General features: G+C 39.6%; 1 protein-coding gene and 1 pseudogene across 2 annotated transcripts in view; both read right to left on the bottom strand.

Annotated features, from left to right (window-relative positions):
* LOC143657787 (eukaryotic translation initiation factor 4B pseudogene) overlaps window positions 1–15,329 on the bottom strand; it is a 37,200-nt pseudogene extending 21,871 nt beyond the window's left edge.
* Window positions 1–22,227, bottom strand: part of NMNAT3 (nicotinamide nucleotide adenylyltransferase 3) — a 135,612-nt gene that overhangs the window by 76,952 nt on the left and 36,433 nt on the right. Inside the window, exon 2 of one of the 2 annotated variants that reach the window (XM_077130259.1) lies at window positions 15,429–15,574. In XM_077130259.1, coding sequence (XP_076986374.1) covers window positions 15,429–15,537 — 109 coding nt within the window. In that variant the 5' untranslated portion in view covers window positions 15,538–15,574. Of the gene's footprint in view, window positions 1–15,428; window positions 15,579–22,227 lie in introns of both variants that reach the window. The other variant, XM_077130258.1, reaches the window with a different exon arrangement.

Below are 22,227 nucleotides of genomic sequence, written 5' to 3' on the forward strand. Positions count from 1 at the left end.
TAAAGAGATTCAATCAGTCATCAAAAAATCTTCTGACAAAGAAAAGCCCAGGGCCTGATGGCTTCACAGGGGAATTTTATCAAACATTCCATAAAGAACTAACACCAATCCTGCTCAAACTTTTCCAAAACATTGAGGAAAAAGGAACTCTACCAAACTCATTTTATGAAGCTAATATCATTTTAATACCAAAACTGGGTAAAAATGCTATAAGAAAGGAAAACTACAGGCCAATCTCCCTAATGAACATAGATGTAAAAATTTTCAATAAAATATTAGCAATTCGAATCCAATAGCACATTAAAGAATTATACACCATGACCAGGTGGGGTTTATACCAGGAATGCAGGGATGGTTCAACACAAGAAAATCATTAATGTAATAAAGCACATTAACAAATTGAAAGGGAAAATCATATGATCATCTCGATTGATGCTGAAAAAGCATTTGCCAAAATTCAGTATCCATTTCTGATAAAAACACTCCAAAAGATAAGAATCAAAGGTAACTACCTCAATATGATAAAGGGAACATATGAAAAATCCAATAGCCAGCATTGTACTCAATGGAGAGAGGCTGAAAGCCTTCCCCCTAAGATCAGGTCACCACTATTATTCAACATTGTGCTAGAAGTTCTAGCTAGAGCAATCAGGTAGGACAAAGAAATAAAAGGCATCCAAATAGGAAAGGAGGAAATAAAACTCTCATTATTTGCAGATGATATGCTACTATACTTGGAACATCTTGAGAAATCTACAGCAAAGTTACTTGAGCTAATAAACAAATTCAGCAAGGTGGTGGGATATAAAGTTTATGTGTAAAAATCAGTAACATTTCTATATACAAGCAATGACCTAGCTGAGGAGTCACTTAAGAAAAAAATTCCATTGAAAATAGCAACTAAAAGAATCAAATACTTAGGAATGAACTTCACTAGGGACGTAAAGTACACAGAAAACTTCACTGTACACAGAAAACTACATAACACAGCTAAAAGAAATCAAAGGAGACCTAAATAGGTGGAAAGACATTCCCTGCTCATGGATAGGAAGGCTAAATATAGTTAAGATGTCAATTCTCCCCAAACTGATCCATAGATTCAAAACAGTAGCAATCAAAATTCCAACAACCTACACTGAAGATTTGCAAAAGCTAACTACCACATTCATCTGGAAGGGAAAGAGACCCTGAATACCTAAAAGCATCCAAAAAAAGAAGAATGAAGTGGGAGGATTAACACTCCCTGACTTTAAAACCTACTATAAAGCCACAGTGGTCAAAACAGCATGGTACTGGCACAAAGACAGAAGCATTGACCAATGGAATAGAGTGCAGAAATAGACCAACAAATCTATGGTCAACTGATTTTTGACATGGCCCCCAAATCCTCTGAACTGGGACAAAATAGTCTTTCCAATAGTTGGGCATGGAAGAACTGGCTATCAATAACCAAGAGAATGAAAGAGGACCCTTATCTAATACCCTACAAAAAATTAACTCAAAGTAGATCAAACATCTAAATATAAGAACTAACAGCATAAAACTTCTAGAAGAAAATGTAGGGAAACATCTTCAAGACCTGGTAATAGGAGGTGGCTTCCTAAACTTTATACGCAAAGTGCAAGCAACAAAAGAGAAAAAGAGATAAACAGAAACTCCTCAAAATCAAATGTTTCTGCACCTCAAAAGACTTTGTCAAAAAGGTGAAGAGGCAGCCAAACCTGAATAGCTAAAAGCATCCAAAAAAAGACAGAAGCATTGGCCAATGGAATTGAGTCAAGAGTGTAGAAATAGACCAAACAAATATATGGCCAACTGAATTTTGTCAAGGCCCCAAATCCTCTGAACTGGGACAACAATTCCGTCCTGACCAACAGGGGGAAAGAAGTGTAATCAATATAGTATCAGTAGCAGAGACAGTTCAAATTGAGTCAAGAAGCTACTGTGGAGTTTGCTCTTACGCAAGCTTCAGGTAGACCTTGCTACCTATCATAACTTGCCAACCCCCAACCAGGACCATTCCAGTCAATCCTAAAGAACACCTAGGGCAATATATAAGATTCCACAAGCGTTCCAGGCACTAGAGTAACTTCCTAGAAATCTACAACCTTCACATGGATCCTGGTCCAGATAAGTCCTGAAACCTAGCCCAGCCTCTCCAGAACATCAGCTAGTTCCATCTCCCTACCCCGTATTAGTGACAGACCCTACCAATATAAAAAATTTAGAATTGCCATAGCCCAAACAACCCTAAAGAAAAGTATGGAAAGATGAAAGGTGATGACAGAATTATGCACAGAAGATAGGACTTAGCAAATGAGTATGAATGCTGAATCATTAAATTATCTTTTAGTCTCCAGTATTTTAGAGTAACTAGAAGTAAAAATCTAAAATTGTGAAATTGTAACTCATGTCAAAGTCTGAAATATGTTCTACAACTAATTGTGGTAGCGTGCTTTGAAATTTATAGTTTTTTTGTAAATATGTTACTTTTCACAAAAAAAAGAAGTAAAAAAAATCGATTGTGATGATAAAGTATTTAAGACCTCTAGCCTCCTATATTCTGGAGTAGCTAAAAGGAAAAATCTGAAATGATCATATGGTAGCTCATGACAAACTCTGGGATCTGTCCTGTAACCACTCGTTGAAGAGTGCTTTGAAAACTATTGCTTTTTGATTTCTTTGCTTTGTATATATGTTATACTATATAATAAAAGAAGTTTAAAAAAAGTTTTTAGTTTTGAGGTTCCATTTATCTATTTTTTCTTTTGTTGTTTGTGTTTTGAGTGTAAAGCCTAAGAAACCATTGCCTATCACAAGATCTTGAAGATGCTTCCCTACATTTTTTCGTAGGAGTTTTATGGGCCTGGTTCTTATATTTAGGTTTTTAATCCATTTAATTTAATTTTTGATAGAGTGCAAGATAGGGGAACTCTTTCATTCTTTTGTGTATGGATAGTCAATTCTTTAGCACTATTTTTGAAGGAATTATTGTGTCCTAGTTGAGTGAACCTGGTATGCCTGTCAAATAGAAATTGGCCACAGATGTAAGGGTCTATTTCTGAACTCTCAATTCAATTCTACTGGTCAATATGTTTATCTTTATGCCAATACTATGCTGTTTTGACCATTCTAGCTTTATAACATGCTTTAAAATCAAGAATTGTGATGCTGACACTTCGTTCCTCTTTTTCAAGACTATTCAGGGGCACTTTACCCTTCCAAATAAATTTGTTAACTGGCTTTCCATTTCTGTAAGGTAGGCTGTTAGAATTTTGATTGGGGTTGCATTGAATCTGTAAGTCAGTTTGGGCAAAATTCACATCTTCAATATTTAGTCTTCCAGTACATGAACACAGAAGGTCTGTCCATTTATTTAGGGTCTTTTGATTTCTTTTAGTAATATCTTGTAGATTTCTATACACAAGTCCTTTACAGACTTGTTTAAATTTATTCCTAGATATTTGATTATTTTAGTTGTTTTTGTAAATGGATTGTTTTCTCCATTTTCTCCTCAGATTGCTCATTACTAGTGTATAGAAACACTACTGATTTTTGCATGCTATTCTTCTATCCTGCCCCTTTGCTGAACTCATTTATTAGCTCTGGTAGCTTTATAGATGTTTTCGGTAACTTTCTACACAAAGGAGCATGTTATCTGCAAATAGTGAAAGTTTTACTTCTCCCTTTCCAGTTTGGATGTCTTTTATAGTTTTTCCTACCTACCTGCGCTAGCTAGAACTTTTAGGGCCATGCTGAATAACAGTGGTGACAGTGGGCATATTTACCCTCTTCCAGATCTTAGAGGGAAAGCTTTCAGTCTTTCACCATCATTCAGTATGATGGTAGCTGTGGGTTTTCTTATATGCCTCTGACTTTAGTTTACTAAAGCTGCTTTAAAAAGGGAATTTATAAGTTACGAGTTTATAGTGCTAAGGACATGAAAATGTTCAAATTAAGGCACCAACAAGAGGTTACCTTCATTCAAGAAAGGTTGATTCTGTCTGGAACACCTCTGTCAGCTGGGAAGGCACAAGGTGATGTCTGCTAGTTTTCTCTACTTGTTTCTTCAATGGCTTCCCCAGGAGTGTTTTCTTTCATTTCCAAATGTCTCTGGCTGTGCGGGCTCTGCTGGCATTGGAACTTTTTCCAAAATGGTTCCTTCTTAAAGGGTTCCAATAAGCAACCCCAACTTGAATGGGTGGAGACACATCTCCATGGAAACCACCTAATCAAAAGTTCCCACCCAAGGTTCAATGTTCTAGGGTAACTTTCGAGAAATCTACAACCTCCAGTTGTGTCCCTAGACCAGATAAGTCCTGAAATGCAAAGGACCCAGCCTCCCCAGAACATTAACTAGTTCCATCCCCCTATTCCATATTATCAACAGCCCCTTTCAACATGAAAAAGTTAGAATGGGCATCACCCAGTTACCCCTAAAGAGCGGGAGAAAGATCAAAGGTGATGGAGAAATTATACAAAGAAGTAGGGTTTAACAAACGAGTATGATTGCTAAATCATTATACTGATATTTCTTTTAGTCTCCAGTATCATACAGCAGCTAGAAAAATCTCCTAAATTTGTGGAACTCTAAACCAAATTCTGAAATCTGTTCTGTGACTAAGTGTTGTGATGCATTTTGAAATTTATTGCTTTTTTATATATATGCTATTTTTCACAAGAAAGAAAAATAAAAGATGAATTGTGTTTTGTAGCCTTGAAGATTGATTTCAAGATCTTTTTTTGTAATTTAAATATATAAAGTATGCAGGAAGTGCTTTTGTTAAGGAAAAAGAGAACACTTTTTCCTCTAAAGTAAAATAACTGATTGTTGCAGAATGAGAAACAAGAATATGCAGGACAAAATGGATGGATATAGAAAGTTATAGAAGCTTTGTTGGAAGGGAATTTTATTGGTTGTGGTTAAGGTTGGCTAAGATTTTATAGTTTTATAAGATTTTTAATATTTTTCTTATCACACGATTCTTCATGCAAAACCAGAATTTGGTTTTCACTCTGCTAAAATGACAATGCTTTCTTGGATTATTTGTTTGCTCTTAGTGAGAAGCTATAAAAGGTTTTTAACCATCTGAGTAATCTGCTAGATGTCAAAGATTCTATGTCTTATCAGACCAGTATCCTTATTAATATGTATGTTACCTATCTCCTTCCTTATTGTTTTGGACAATGCCTCCCCACCTTCAAAAAAATCATGTCTTTTTAAAATCATGTTAACTCCTCTATTTACTTTCAAACTTTTGTCACCTTGATTAAATAAAGAACCAAAATAAAAACAAGTTACCATCCACAATTGGGTGGGTCAAATCTCCATGGAAACAATCTTGGCAATATTTGATGATGCTTAAAGAATATGGCTTTTCTGGGGTACACAACAGTTTCAAACTGGCATACCTCCCTTTATAATGTTGAGGAAATTTCCTTCTACTTCTATATTTCGAAGTGTTTTTATCAAGAAAGGATGCTAGATTTTGTCAAATGCCTCTTCTGCATCAATTGAGATGATCATGTGGTTCTTTTCCCCCTTGGATTTGTTAATGTAGTTTAGTGCATTGATTTTCTTGTGTTGAACCACACTTCATACCTGGAATAAAACCCACTTGATCATGGTAGGTTTGCTTTTAATGTGTGGCTGGATTTTTTTTTTAACATAACAAAACTTTATTTATTGCTCAGACTACATTTTCTACACAAGACACAGAGGATTCTACACCATATAGTCACCCAGCAACTATGGTTTTGAAGGTTTCCACAATAGTTTAGACAGGAAAAGGGGGAATGATAAATGACATGAAAGTCTTCCAGGAAGTAACACGTCACTTTTGATTACATTTCATCAGCTAAATCAAGTCACATAGCAACATCTAGCTTCAAGGAACAGGAAAATAAAACCCTACACCATGCCCCAAAGAACGAGAAATAAAATATCTGCAGTGGCCTTACTGACTACCACAATTCTAACTGTAGTTCTTTTGTAGGTGATCTGTTTTTTCTTTCTGACTGTTTTAAAGATGTACTCTTGCTTTGGTGTTCTAGTTTAACTACATTGTATTTAGGTGTAAAGTTTTCTGTATTTTTTAAAAATCCTGTGCTGCCTTTGGAAATTTTGGTTTTCTTGACTCAAATTCTCAGGCATTATCTCTTTGGATATGGCCTCTCTTTTATTTTCTCATTTTCTTGGACAACAGTTTGCATATACTTTAGACATTCTCATTCTATCCTCCATATAACTTCACTTTCATATCTTCCATCCACTTGCCTCTAGAGTGTTATATTCTGGGTAATTTATTCAGAGTAATATTCTAACTAATTAATTCCCTATTTAGCTCAGTCCAATCCACTTTTAATTACAATCTATTGCATTTATTTTTTAATGATAACATTTTTTATTTCTAAAGGTTCTATTTGTTTTTTCCAAATCTTACTGCTAATTTTTCAGTCCCTTCCTTTTGTTTGTTCACTTTTCCAAAACAACTTCTTACTGAGTTGAGAGCCATGCAACACATAATTAATTGTTTTAAATTGGACAATTCAGTGGCATTCAGTATATTCAGAATGTTGTGCAACCACCATCTCTAGTTTCAAAAAAGTTTCCATCCCTCCAGAAGAAAATACTTTTCTCATCAGCATGTGATAACCATCAATCTACTTTCTGTTGGTGTCTTAGTTTTAGTGGCTGGATTCTTTTACTACGTGGCTTGATGTGATTTACAAATATTTTGTTGAGGATTTTTGTATCCATATTCATTATTAGAGAAATTGGTCTGTAATTTTCTTTCTTTATATTATCTGTATCTGGCTTTGGTATTTGGGTGATGTTGGCCTCATACAATGAGTTAGCTAGTGTTTCTTCCTCTTCCATTTTTTGGAAGAGTTTGAGCAAAATTGGTATTAATTCTTTTTGGAATGACTGGTAAAATTCACCTGTGGAGCTATCTTGTCTCGGGCTTTTCTTTTTGGGGAAGTTTCTGATGACTGATCCAAACTCTTCACTTGTAATTTTTCTGGTGAAGTCTTCTATTTCTTCCAGAGTCAGTGAAGGTTGTTTGTGTGTTTCTAGGAATTTGTCCATTTTTCTAGGTTGTCTAATTTGTTGGCATACAGTTGTTCATAATATCCTCTTGTGATCCTTTATATTTCTGTGGGGTCAGCAGTAACGCCCCCTCTCTTTTTCTAGTCCCTCCAGGTATGTAGTTAGTTAGTGGATTAGAGCTCTTTTCTTTTCTTTCTTTCTTTCTTTGTTTAGGTGCATGGTCCAGGAATTGAACCCAGGTCTCCTGCATGGAATACCACTGAACCACTCATGCACCCTCTCTTCTGTTTTAATGTAGACACTCGGGGCTTTAATTTTCCCTCTCAGCACTTCCTCCACTGCATTCCATTAGTCTGATACGTTATATTCTCATTTTTATTCATCTCCAGATATTTACTAATTTTTCTTGCAATTTCTTCTTTGACCCACTGGTTGTTTAAGAGAGTGTTAACTTCCATAAATTTGTGCATTTTCCAGTTCTCTGCCTATTATTGATTTCCAGTTCCATTCAGTTATGATCAGAGAAAGTACTGTGTGTAATTTCAATCTTTTAAAATTTATTTAGACTTGTTCTGTGATCTAACATTGGGCTATCCTTGGGAATGGTCCATGAGCACATGAGAAAAATGTATATCCTGTGTTTAGGAGTGCACTAAACAGTCATGTTAACTCCTCTATTTACTTTCAAACTTTTGTCACCTTGATTAAATAAAGAACCAAAATAAAAACAAGTTACCATCCACAATTGGGTGGGTCAAATCTCCATGGAAACAATCTTGGCAATATTTGATGATGCTTAAAGAATATGGCTTTTCTGGGGTACACAACAGTTTCAAACTGGCATACCTCCCTTTATCATGTTGAGGAAATTACATGATACATATTCTGTATATGTCTGTTAGGTCTAGTTCACTTATATTATTCAATTCTTCTGTTTCCTTATTGATACCCTGTCTAGATGTTCTATCTATTGATGAGAGTGCTGTATTGAGGTTTCTAATTATTACTGTAGGTATGTCTATTTCTCCCTTCAGTTTGGCAGTGTTTGCCTCATCTACTTTGGGCACTAAGGATAGTGCATAAATATTTATGATGGTTATTTCTTCTTGGGGGATTGACCCTTTTATTAACATGTAATGTTCTTCTTTGTCTCATAACAGTTTTGCATTTAAAATCTATTTTGTCCAATATTAGTATAGCTACCCCAGCTCTTTTTTGTTTGTTATTGTTGGTGTGGAATATCTTTTTCCAACCCTTCACTTTCAAATTATTTGCATTTTCGTGTCTAAGGTGATTCTCTTATAGATGCATATAGTCGTATCACATTTTTAAAAATTCATGCTGCCAATCTGTGCCTTTTGACTGGGGAGGTTAATCCATAGACATTCAATGTTATTACTGTAAAGGCAGTACTTACTTCAATCATTTCGTCCTTTGGTTTTTATGTTGTATCTTATTTTTGTCTCTCTTTCTACACTTTTGATTAACCTTACTGATAACCCTCACTTCTACACTCTACTCTAAGCCTGCATCTTCTATCTTTTCCTTTTACCCTGCAGAACTCCATTTAGTTTTTCTGTTTTCTTTCTTTCTTCACATGGGCAGGCACTGGGAATTGAACCCGAGCCTCCAGCATGGCAGGCGAGAACTCTGCCTGCTAGAGGCATGGCCTGCCCTTTTTTTCCCCCTTTAGTATTTTTTGTAAGACAGATCTCTTGTTGATTGAACTCTCTCAGTTTCTGTTTTCTGTGAATATTTTAAACTCTTCCTCATTTTTGAAGGGCAGTTTTGCTGGATGAAGAATTCTTGGCTAGGAGTTTTTCTCTTCAAGTACTTAAATATATGATACCACTGCCTTTTTGCCTCTGTGGTTTCTGATCAGAAATCACACCTTAGTCTTACTGTGATTCCGTTTTGTGGGATGAATTGCTCTTCTCTTGCTGCTTTCAGGATTCTCTTTTTATCTTTGGCATTTGACAATGCGATTAGTATGTGTCTTGGAGTAGGTCCATCTGGATTAATTCTGTTTGGAGTATTTTGTGCTTCTTAGACATGAATATTTATGTCTTTCATAAGAGTTGGGAAATTTTTGGCCGTTATTTCCTCAAATATTCTTTCTGCTTATTTTTCCTTCTCTTTTCCTAGTAGGACACCCATGACAAATATGTTTGTGCTCTTCGTGCTGTCATTCAAATCCCTGAGACCCTACTCAAGTTTTTCCATTCTTTTTTCTAGCTCTTCTTCTGCCTGTAAGATTTCAATGGCCTCCTCTTCTAGTTCACTGATTCTTTCTTCTGCCTGGTCAAACCTGCTGTAGTATGCCCCTAGTGTATTTTAATCTCTTCTATGTGTCTTTCATTCCCATAATTTTTATGTTCCTTTTTATACTTTCAAATTCTTCTTTATGCTCCTACAATATCATCTTTTTTAAAAAATATCTTTATTGAGAAATATACACACACAGAGTCCAACCATATTATACAATAATGACTCAGAATACCATCATAGCTGTCTATTCTTTAACAAGATCATTTTTCAAACCTTTGCATCATTCCAGAAAAAGAAAAAAAAGAACCCATACATCTCATTCCCTTTACCCCTCTCTCTCATTGACTCACAGTACTTCAATCTCCCCAATTTTCACTCTCTATCTCCCTTTATTATTTATTTATCTTTATCCTTATTTATTATTATTTTTTTTGCTCATCTGTCCACACTCAAGATAAAAAGAGCACCAGACACAAGATTTTCACAATCACACAGTTACATTGTAAAAGCTATATAGTTATACAGTCTTCTTCAAATATCAAGGTGCTCCACAGTATCTTCATAATAACCTTTATCTCTTTACCCATATATTCTTTCATCTCCTGAATTGGTTTAAGAGATTTGTTCCTTTGACTTGGCCATATCTTCTTGTTTGTTAGTACGACTTGTAACTTTTTGCTGGTGTCTAGGCGTCTGATTACCTGGATGAGTTTACTCTGAAGGTGCTGACCTCTCCCTCACCTAGAGTCTTACTGTTGACTGACTTTGTGTTATGGCTCTTCTTTGGCCTTGGTTCAACTTCTCCTAGACTTTTAGAACACCCTGTGTTTAACAGAACAGATTTTTTTTTTATATCTTCTTCATCTGATTCTTTCCCTGGATATGTGGAACAACTTTTAAGACTGACTATTCATGCAATTATTTTATCTCCAGGAGAAAGCTTCCTTCCCTTTTTCCCTCTCCGGGAGTCTTGATCTCTCTCTCTCTCTCTCTCTCTCTCTCTCTCTCTTTTTTTTTCCTTTGCCTCTACAATTTTTTTTTAACACTCCTTTCATTTTCCCTAGCTGCTTTTACCTGGAGGCCAAATTCTGGGAGGAGGGTACTGGAATACAGTTCCTTTTCCTGTAATGTCCTTGTCAAGTTTTGATATCATGGTAATACTGACTTCATTGATGGAGTTTGATTTCCCAGAAAAATTTTACAACTGTTATTATTCTTCCTTATATGTTTGGTAGAATTCACCAGTGAAGTTATCTTTCTCTGCGTGGGAAATTTATTTTTTATTAATTAAAAAAAATTAACAACAAACAAAACATTAAGATATCATTCCATTCTACATATACAATCAGTAATTCTTAATATCATCACATAGTTGCATATTCATCATTTCTTAGAACATTTGCATCGATTTAGAAAAAGAAATAAAAAGACAACAGAAAAAGAAATAAAACAATAACAGAGAAAAAAAAGATTATACATACCATACCCCTTACCCCTCACTTTCATTTACCACTAGCATTTCAAACTAAATTTATTTTAACATTTGTTCCCCTTATTATTTTTTTTTTATTCCATATGTTCTACTCTTCTGTTGATATAGTAGATAAAAGGAGCATCAGACACAAGGTTTTTACATTCACAGAGTCTCATTGTGAAAGCTATATCATTGTTCAATCATCATCAAGAAACATGGCTACTGGAACACAGCTCTACATTTTCAGGCAGTTCCCTCCAGCCTCTCCACTACATCTTGAACAACAAGGTGGTATCTACTTAATGCGTAAGAATAACCTCCAGGATAACTTCTCGACTCTGTTTGGAATCTCTCAGCCATTGACACTTAGTCTCATTTCACTCTTCCCCCTTTGTTAGAGAAGGTTCTCTCAATCCCCTGATGTTAATTCTCAGCTCATTCTAGGGCTTTTCTCAGTCCCTTGATGCTGAGTCTCAGCTCATTCCAGGATCTCTGTCCCACGTTGCCAGGAAGGTCCACACCCCTGGGAGTCATGTCCCACGTAAACAGGAGGAGGGTGGTGAGATTGCTAGTTCTGTTGGCTGGAGAGAGAGGCCACATCTGAGCAACAAGAGAGGTTCTCTTGGAGGTGACTCTTAGTCCTAATTTTAAGTAGGCTTGACCTATCTTTTGTGGGGTTAAGTTTCATATGAATAAACCCCAAGACTGGGGGCTCAGCCTATAGCTTTGGTTGTCCACACTGCTTGTGAGAATATCAAGAATTCAACTTGGGGAAGTTGAATTTCTCCCCGCTCTCACCATTCCCCAAAGGGGGCTTGCTGTGGGAAATTTTTTTAATCAAAAATTCAATTTCTTCAATTGACAAGAATATTCAGGCTGTGTTCTTCTTCTTATGTGAGCTTTGGTAGTGTCTTTCAAAGGATTTTCCCATTCCAAATAAACTGTCAAATGTATTGGTATATAGCTTTTCATAATGTTCCTTAGTATCATTTTGATGTTAGTAGTTATGCCATCTTTCTCATCCTGGCTATTAGTATTTGTGGGTTCTTTCTTTTTTTCCCTTGTAAGTCTGGCTAGAGGTTAATCAATTTTATTGATTTTTTTCAAAGAAACAGCTCTTGGTTTCTTTGATTATATCTAATGTTTTTCTGTGTTCTATTTCATTGATTTCTGCTCTGATCTTTATTACTTTCTTTGTTCTACTTTGTGCTTCATTTGCTCTTCTATTCCTAGTTTCTTAAGGTGGAAGCAGAAGTCATTTGTCTGAGGCCTTCCCCTTTCTAAACTATATAGGTGTTTAGTGGTATAAATTTCTCCCTAAATACTTCTTTTGTGACATCCCAACATTTTTATGTTTTGTTTTCATTTTCATTCAATTTAATAAATTTTCTAATTTACATTTTGATTTCTTTTGTGACCTATGGAGTTTTAGAAGTGTGTTATTCCATTTCTAAATATTTGGGAACCTTCCAGAACTCTTTCAGCTATTGTTTTAAAATGGATTTCTATTGTAGTCAGAGAATACATTTATTATTACTTAAATCCTTTGATATCTATTGAGACTTCTTTTATGGCCCAGAATATAGTCTATCTTGGTAAATGTTCTATGCAACATTGAAAAGAAAATATATTCTGCTGATATTTGGTGGAGTGTTTTACAAATGCCAACCATATCAGGCTGACTGATGGTGCTGTACAAGACTTCTATATCCTTACTGATCTTCTGGTTAGTCTATCAGCTAGTGAAAAAGTGATGTTAAAATATCTGCCATTAATTCTTCTTTTCAATTCTCTATGTTTTTGCTTCATGTGTTTTGAAATTCTATTATCAAGTGCAAAAACATTTAGGATTGCTATTATCTCTTGATGAACTGACCCATATATAATTATTAATTGACCTTTTATTGCCTTTCTCTGAAATCCGCTTTCTCTGATATTACTAGAATCACTCCATTTTTCTTTTATTTATGTTAGCATGGGATACCTCTGCCCATCTTTTTACTTTTAATCTATTTGTGTCTTTATATTTCAAGTGTGTTTCTTATAGGATTAGATAGCTGGGTCTCATTTATTTTATTCAATCTGATGATCTCTTGGTCATTAGATTACTTATATTTAATGAGACTATTGATATGATTAGATTTAAGTCCAGAATCTTGTTATTTGTTTTCTATTTTTCCCATCTGTTCTTTTTCTCTCTTCTTTTGGATCCATTAAGCATATTCTGATTTTGTTTTATCTACTTTGTAGGGATACTAGTGTAACTATTTGCTTAGTTATTTTAATGGTCACATTAGTATACATTTTTAACTTATCACAATCTACCTTTAAGATATATCATACCACTTCATGTATAAGAAGCATGCTTCCATTTCTCCCCTCCCAACCTTTATGCAACTATTGTCATATATTTAACTTCTGTATATGTTATGAGCTTCACAATGCATTATTACTTTGTTTAAACAGTAAATCATGTTTTAAACAAATTTAAATTAAAAAGTATGCATTTACCCATATGGTCACCAGCCATTTCCAGTGCTCTTCATTCCTTTGGGTAGCTCTACATATCCACTTGGTATCATCTTCCTTCTGCCTGAAGGATTTTCTTTGACACTTCTTACAGTGTGGGTCTGCTAGTGTGAATTCTTCAGCTTTTATATATATGAACAGGTCCTTATGTTGCCTTCATTTTGAATGACACTTTCTCTAGATACAGAATGGATATGAAATTCTAGGTTGACAGCTTCTTCTTTGAGCACTTTAAAGACATTCTCTGCTTCTTACAAGTAATCTGCTGTCATCCTTCTCTTTGTGCCTCTGACTTTTCAGCTTTTCCACTTTATAACTGGTTTTGAGCAATGTGATGATGATGGTGTTTTTCATGTTTCTTGTGCTTGGAGTGTGTTGAACTACTTGGCACTGTGGGTTTGTTATTTTAATCAAATCTGCAAGCATGTCAGTCATTATTTCTTCAATTATTTTTTACTGTTCCCCCTCTTCATTTCACTTCGGGGATTCCAATTACTAGTATATTAAGTACTTAAAGTTATCCCACAGCTTACTGATGTTCTTTTCTGTGCTTTAAAAATTTTTTTTTCTGTGTTTCCTTTTGGATAGTTTCCATTGTGTATCTTCAAGCTCAAGAGCACTAATCTTTCATTAATCCTATCCAGTGTATTTGTTGTCATCGCACACACTGTAGTTCTCATCTCTAAAAGTTTGATATGGTTCTTCTGTATATTTTCCATGACTCTACTTAACTTTTTGAACATGGGAACATAATTATAATAAATGCTTTATTATCCTAATTTTAACATCTGTGTCAGTTTGAGTTCAGTTTCAGTACACTTTTCTCTTCATGTGGGAATGGGTAAGGACATAGGCATTTTTTGGCACAGAAGGCCACACTGCCCTTCAAACGTGCTTTACCGCTCATCCGATCACTACCATACAGAAGACTGTCTATTTCACAATCTTGCCTGCAGTGAATTTTGTCACTCTTTCATCTTTGCCAATCTCATAGGCTACAACAATTTACTCACTCAACAGATACTTCCTGAGGACCAATCTATGCCCAGCGAAGGACGGTGGCAGTTCAGTGGTGCCCCAGCCCCAGCAGCTGTCCTCACGGTGCTTCCAACCTTGTGATGTGTACAGGTTTTCAGTTGCATTTTCATTAATTATCAGTGATGTGGAGCATCTTTTCCCACGTTTACTGGCCATTTATATTTCTTTGGTATACTGCCTACTAATGCCCATTAACCAGTTTTAACGGGGTTATTTTTTTTTTTTAATTCCTTTGTAAGAGTTCTTTATTTACTAAGAATAGACATCCATTTTCTCATTTTGAATAATAAGTTGTGCTTTGTAAAAAAGACATTTTTTAAAAAATAAAACACATTTGTACAAAATTCCTTTGAAAAAATGACTTATACATCACTTAATTACTAACTTTTTCTATATTAAAAGTAAATGATTCTGGCATAACAGTAGTGACCTTAAAGGCAAAATTTTTTTGAGTACAGAGATGTGAAATATATATAAAATATATAACACAAACATAAATACATAATGAATGAATGCTTTCATATGTACCTGACATTAACATATAAATAATCACGCAGATTCCAAAAGCCACTGCACTCCCTTAATAATAAAATGGGAAGTCAAGGAGATGAAATGGTCCCAGCTTGAATATTTCTGGCAAAGCAGTGCCATCTGTACTGGAAATGTCCTTCGTACCAGATTGTTAATCTTTAAAACTCTAAGATCTGTTTTTCAGAAGGAGAAAATGTCCGAACCCCCACTGGACCTGTGTCATACCCACTGAGGGACCACGGGGACCCACAGAAGCTCATTCTGCTCTGCGATGGCCGTGCAGGTGAACCTCGGGAGCCGGAGGGAGCCCTGGAGGAGACACGGGCTCCCCGAGTGCCTGGTGCCTTTGACGGACAAGGCGAGGTGGGGAGGACCCGGGGCAGGGGTCACCTCTGCGGCCAGGGAGGTGACTCCTCCTGAGACCAGGACGGAAGACATGTGCACTCCAGGGAGGCTGTGAGGGGATCACCTGAGTAGCTGTAACCATGGTGACGATGCCCATCCATGCTCCCCTGGACCCGGCAGCCCCGGACTGACCTGTCTGGTGCAGGTGTTCTCTGGCCACCTCGAACAAGCGCAGGTGCATGTTGGTGATGGGGTTGAACGAGCCGCAGGCCAGCAGCACCACGGGGATTCGGCTCTTCATCTTGTCGGGTGCATCCACACCTCCTGCAGCGGCCACCCTGCCTTCAGGGGGACAAAACTCATGTCAGGGAATTCACACTGAGACATTCATCCAGGCCAGTGTCTCACAGCCACAAACTGACCATCACTCTTTACCTGCAAGATGCCTGAAAGAGGCAGCAATAATGAAATTGATGGAAGGTTTGCCAAAGTATGCGCCTTCCCCAGCCAAACCCCTCACCACCCCAAGAAGCTGCTGACCTGCTCAGGGCACTGGGGACTGTAGGGTCAAGGCTGGGACTGGAAGGCTGGGTCCAGAGTCCACACTCTGTCCTTAACCTCTACACTCTCCCTGAGCTCTGCAGGTTACCATGGGTCAAGAGGAAGCCTCTGAGACCCCCTAATGTCAAACAAAACTCATGAAGTCTCAGAATGAATAGATACCTTTAAATAAAACTTTTTATTTTGACATAATTTCTGACTTACTAAAAAAAAAACTAAACAGTACAAAGAATTCTTGCGTACACTTCACATAGATTATCCAAATGCGAATATTTCATCATGCTTGTGTATCATTCGTTCTCTCTCCCCATATATATATAATATATATACACACAGCCGGTCTCTCCCAGCTCCCTCTGAGGCAGCAGGAACATCCCTTATGTATGAGAAGAAAGCTGCCCACCAGCTGCTGTAGCTCCTCCCAGGGAGGCTGGATGGCTTGGTGAGATATTATTTGCAAAGTGTTCTGAGCAATTCACAAGCGCAGACCCGCACTAAGTGTCTCTGAAGTGGGTGGCTGCTTCTCACAACTAGCTTTTCAAAGTTCAATTTTATTTTGGCAAAATATAATTTGGGGGGGGGCGGTTGTTAAAACATGTAACTGCACCATCTCATGTAACCTGGTGTTTTGATTTATTTTTCCCAAAGTTCCCAGAAACTGTAAATTAGAGCATCTGCTTGAAAGACAGCTTCGACGGGAAGGAAGTGTGAGGTTGGGAAGGAGATTTTTAATGACAACGAATAAGTGCCTCTCTTCCTTCTGTGCAGTGGGTAGCTTAAGCCTTGCTTCTCCAGGAGTGACGGCCTTGGCAGGCATCGCAGCCACAGGACGCAGGGAGTGCACTTTCCCAAGCTCACCCACATAGCCAGTAGCACCTGCATAACTTGTATACTCCGATTTACTTCAACTAAACACTCACTCATACTCCAGCCCAGAGAATTACAGTGATAGCTTGAAATGGACTCACTCCAGAGGTCCCCAGGAGGAAAATTTTCCAGCTATACTCAAACCTGGCTCCAGTCCGAGTGCCACCCTCATCAGACACAAGGCTTGGTATGCCATAAAAGTGTCTCATCTGGGGCAGGCCACGGTGGCTCAGCAGGCAAGAATGCTTGCCTGCCATGCCAGAGGACCTGGGTTTGATTCCTGGTGCCTGCCCGTGTTAAAAAAAAAAAAAAAAGTGTCTCATTTGCCCTCATCATCTAATCATGTCTAGTGAGATGAAGCAAGTGTGGATGAGACTGTTGATATTGGAAAAAGGCTTCTCATCAATAAGCATTTAATGGAGGTCCACAGAGCAAGCAATAATTGCTGCTGAAGGATTTAACACATTAGAAGGGGGCAAATGGCCTTCTTAGAGTTTACCATTAACCTGCAGATGAGGCAACAGTTTCCATGCTGAGCTGCACGCCCTCTCCAGGGGACCAGCTCCTGCTTTACAGTCATCTGGGCAGAACTTCATCCTGCTCCTTGAGTACAAGATGCCACTTTCTTCCTTCTCTCTTCTGCAAATGTCGTTACAGTCCGTGGAAACACCATCCCCAGCCCCGCCACCCTGGTGATACAACTTCAAGGTTATCTCCTTGGAATCTTTACCTGATGCCTGCCCTCCTGCTGCTAACGCTGTACCTGTTACACATTTCGCTCCTTCTCCAATCACAGAGCCGTCACTGCTTTGCATCATGCTCGGTACTCTCAACTCCCAGCACAGTGGCCAGCATGTAGTAGGTGCTCAGGAAATGTGGGTGGAATGAATGAAGGAATGAGTGACTGTTTCTAGCCAAATGTTCTCCAGATGGTCACCTCCTCTCTTTGGACTTGTCTCAAGCAGTCAATAGGCTGGGGCTTCCAGATGTATGAACAGGCCGTTCTAGCTTCCTAAAGGCACCAAAATCTCCACCTCAACACCCCACAGTACTGACCAAGGCAAGACATTCCTGCCCTGTGGCACCACCTTAAACCCCACAACCCCACTCACAGGGACCCCCTGGCCCTCCTGAAAGCTGACACCGAGATAGATCACATCATCTGTGGGAAGGACAACTAAAGACACAGGAGGCGCCGGGTGAGGTGAGGTGAGGGTGAGGGCTCACTCGTGGCACCTCACTGTGCTGGGCTGGGTATCAGCCCCATCCTAATCACCGGAACCAGTGAATGTGTCACATGACAGACGGACTCTGCAGATGTGATCAGGAGAGGATCCTGAGATGGGAACATGATACTAGATTATCCAGGTGGGTCCATCTCATCACAAGGGTCCTTATAAGATGGAGGTGGGAGAGACAGAAAGACAGAGAAAGATGTAAGGCTGGAAGCAGAGGTCTAAGACGAGAGAAGAGCCTGGCTTTGAAGATGGAGGAAGAGGCCATGAGCCAAGCTACGCAGGTGACTTCCAGAAGCAGGAAAAGGCAAGGGCATGGATTCTTCCCTAGAGCCCCCAGAAGGAACACAGGCCTGTCCACATCACTGTTTCAGACTTGTGGCCTCCAGAACCATGAGAGAATCACACATTTGTGTTGCCTTAAGCCTCTAAGCTTGTGGTAATTTGTTATAGCAGCAACTGGAAACTAATACACACCTATTTAGGGGGTAGGCTCAGATGTGGCCTTGTAGCTGGGGAGGGAAAGAAGAGAGGAGCTGAGCTGCTGAGAAGGATAAAGGAGAGTGTCTCAGGCCAGGAACAGGCGGGAACAAAGGTCCAGAAATAACTGCACAGCAAGGCAGCTCTCTGTGGGCGCAGGGTGGTGGTGGTGGGGGGCTAAAAGCACATCAGTGGGGCTTGAGCACAGGTGTGGGCCAACAGGCAACGAGCCCAAGCCAGGCTGCACAGGGCGGAGGGGCACGGCTCGTCCAGAGCCCTGTGCTGCTTCGATTTTGTCCTATGGACCATGAGGACAGGACATGACTTTCTCAGATTTACGATTCAGAACACACACTCAGATGCTCCTGGGCTGGGGGTGGGGGGTGCATCAGGAAGCCCCAGGATGGGCTCAGGAGAGGAGCTGTCCCCAGGACCTGGTTGCCTTGCTCCCCAGCTTCCAGGGATGGCACTCTTCGCTGCCCACATCTCACCTTGCTCAGCAGATAAAGAGGTGCTTCCCAATGCCCCAGAAGTACTAAATTCTAACCAGGCGTGCACCCCCGTCCATCACAGAGACAGAGGAGGGAAAGGCGGGTGGGAAGGTTAAGCGCCGTCACTGCGGAGGTAATGTGCTAAGGCTCACGGCAATTTGCCTTCCCTGCAGTGCGTGCCCTTTATTGGGGACCGCTCCCCACAAGTGGCCAAAAACATGTTTATTATCGACATAAAGCAGATGGCTTCAGGCAAAATGGAAATGAATTCTCCAAACATCTTTCATTACACAGACATCTTGACCAGACTTCTCTTCTTAAAGGAAACAAGAGTTGCAGCTTGTATTCGGGAGGGGGGGGGGGGGTTGACGACCACGTTTTTCAGCACCCCGGGAAATCATTTACATCTGGGCGAGGGTGTCAACTTCTTCAGGGCCATCAACCTTCATGCGATCTCCAGCTACTTTTCCCTTCCAACTTGGTGGGCGTCGCCTGCTGTTGCTATGGGCACACCGTGCGGCTAAGAACAAAAGCAAAGAGAGACTCTTTTGTCCGTGCGAGGATCCTCTACCCGTCACCTCTTGGAGGAAATATATGTGCCAATTAAGCACTTGCTCTAATTAGAAGACTCAGGAAAAAGGGCAGCCCATCCCTTTGGTTTCAAGAACTTTCAAAAGACACGAAGGAGCAAAGGGAGTGGAATGAAGACACACGCAACCCCATGCTTGGCTGTTTGGGATTAATCTCAACTGCTGATGGAAGGTGGGACCGAATAACAGCTCCTGGTTTACTGGGTTCCTGGGCACTGCACACACATTCTTTCAGTTGCACCTGGAAGGGAAGAGCTTGGGCTTGCATTCTGGTGAAGCACCTAATCAAGTTCTCTGAGCTTCGGGGAGCCAGGGGGAAAATGGAGATAATCACACATGGCTCCCAGAGCTGTTGGGAGGTTATGGAAGTTGACTCACCTAGCAGTTGGGAATTGGCCCATAAAGGCTTCTCTAGAAATATTAGCGCCTTTCTCTTTCCTTTCATTATGTTAGAAACAGAGTTTGCCATCTTCTACTCCTGCTTCCAATGGCCTGTTCCCCTTGTCTGAAAAAGACTCCAATAATTTTCTAGCCACCTGTGATCACAACTTGCCAGCCCTCAGGCATACACTTGGCACCCTCCTGCCTGTTAGAGCTGGCCTGGGGGGAGGTTACTGCAGAAGGGTACTCCCAAGGAAGGCTGCAGTTTTCCATCCAGCTCGGACAGTGACAACTCAGCGCCAGGTACCACTGGTCCCTGGAATTGAGGAGGAGTCAATACTGAGAAACAGGAACACGTAATTTGGTATCATTCCGGTAGACCTGCTCATGAAGTGTTATTAAGCTTTAGAATAAAATACCTCCAATCACAGCTAACTTGGAGCAGAGAAGGTAGAGGAGGGGGAGAAGTTGAGAAGGAGTGCTTGTGGTCTGCTCTGAGGAATGCAGGGTATTGTGCTGGGGCCCTGGAGATATGGGAATAAATAAATTCTGGCCCCTGTTCCCAAGAGGTTTACAGTGTAGCTAGAAAATACCCTGAGGACGTAAGAGTCTACCAGCAACTCCCAACATCCATTCCCCTTTCTCTTTAGTTACAGAACCCCTGACTTGAGGCACAATGCCACATCCCCCAGTCCCCTCTCCAGTTACATGGGGCCACCTGACTTAAATTCTGACCAGTGAACTATGAATGGGAGTGCTGTGTGATACTGCCTGGCATTCTCTTTAAAATGGAAAACCCGGCTTTTCTCCTCCTCCCCAGTACTGCCATCTGGAATGTGATGGCTGGAACATGGCAGCTAACTGAACCCTGAGGACAAGGGCCAAATGCAGGTTTGACAGAGAGTAAACGCAGAGAAAGTCAAGAACTTGATTCCGTGAAGCTTCCATTCCAGTCCCAGACTGCCTACCTCCAGCTTTCTTTTATTTGAAGGAGAAATACTCTTCTAAACCACCATTATTTTCTATTTTTCTGTTATATGCTGCCAAACCTAATTCTAACTGATACACCGATGCCTAAGGAATGTTTATTGAATCATTATATAAAGATATGAGAAAGTATGTAAAGTTTTACAAGTTTCTCTTGCCCCTGTTAAACCTATTTTATATGCAGAAACTCAAATGGATATTGTTTGAAAGGGAAAATACACCTAAGAAAACAACTACCATAATTTAATTTTTATATGAATTTTTCATGGGGGGAAAACCCTTACTCAGGACTCTAGAGGGCTGAAAAATACAGCAGCAAATCTGCTTTTCTGTGGCTCACAAAAACCAGGCACTGCCCTATCTCCATCCCCCAAAACAGATTCATTATGGTGTGCTGTCGCACTCTGCTTCAAGTGGGCATTTGCCATATGGCTTGGTAGTTTAATGGTTTTCTGATACTTGACAAAAATGAAGCCCAATCATTTTGCAAGGAGTCTGCATTCCTAGATGGGTCTTTTCCAAATAACAGCTGTGCCTCAAAATTGAGTTACTCAATTTGCAATTTGTGGACACAATACTCAAACATTTACAAGTGAGAAAAGCCTCAAATCACTTGGGCTATTTCCAGGACACAGAATTTGTGAAGTTTTCAGCAATGTTCTGGGGGTGCAGCTGTCAACAAGCTCAAGCCAATGCCTTTGACACACCAAACCCCGGAGGCAGCAGTGATGTCCTACTTATCACCAGGCAGGCAGAGCTGACCACAAACCAGTGGGAGAGAAAGACAGGAGAGAATTAAGCCTCACCCTGAATCTCATGGACTAAATCCCTATGCCTCTCTCTCTACTTTCTACCATATTTGTGTAGATAACACCCAAATCTACGGTTCAAATACTGACCACTCTGATGGGCCCCTAAAGACCTGAGAGATGTCCACCTGACACTGGCGTAAGACAAAGCCAGACAAACTTGGGCTCAAAGCCAACTACCATGTCCTGAGTGACCCTGATGGAGTGTATCAGTCAGGAGAGACCAGGAGGGCTGCATTGACAAACAAGCCCAAATTTTTAGTGGCTTAAAATAATAAAGGTTTATTTCATGTTCATATTTCACACCCATTCTTTTGGTTGGGGGCTCTGCTCTCTGCCATCATTGTCTCTCAATCCAGGACTCATGTCAACAAAGCAACCACTCCCTGGAACAGAGAAAGCTCACAGGGCCCTTTACCAGCAATTATATGCTTGGCTCCAAACTGGCACCAATCAGTATATGACCCACTCAACCACAGCAAGTTAGAAAGGACAATTCAACTCTGCTACCTGGAGGTGCCGAGCCAGAAATGTTTGCTGAATAACCTTATGCCAAAATCAGTGAGTTAATCAACTTCCCTGGGCCTCAG

The sequence above is a fragment of the Tamandua tetradactyla genome, chromosome 15 (genome assembly GCF_023851605.1).
Source record: "Tamandua tetradactyla isolate mTamTet1 chromosome 15, mTamTet1.pri, whole genome shotgun sequence".
NCBI classification, from domain to species: Eukaryota; Metazoa; Chordata; class Mammalia; order Pilosa; family Myrmecophagidae; genus Tamandua; species Tamandua tetradactyla.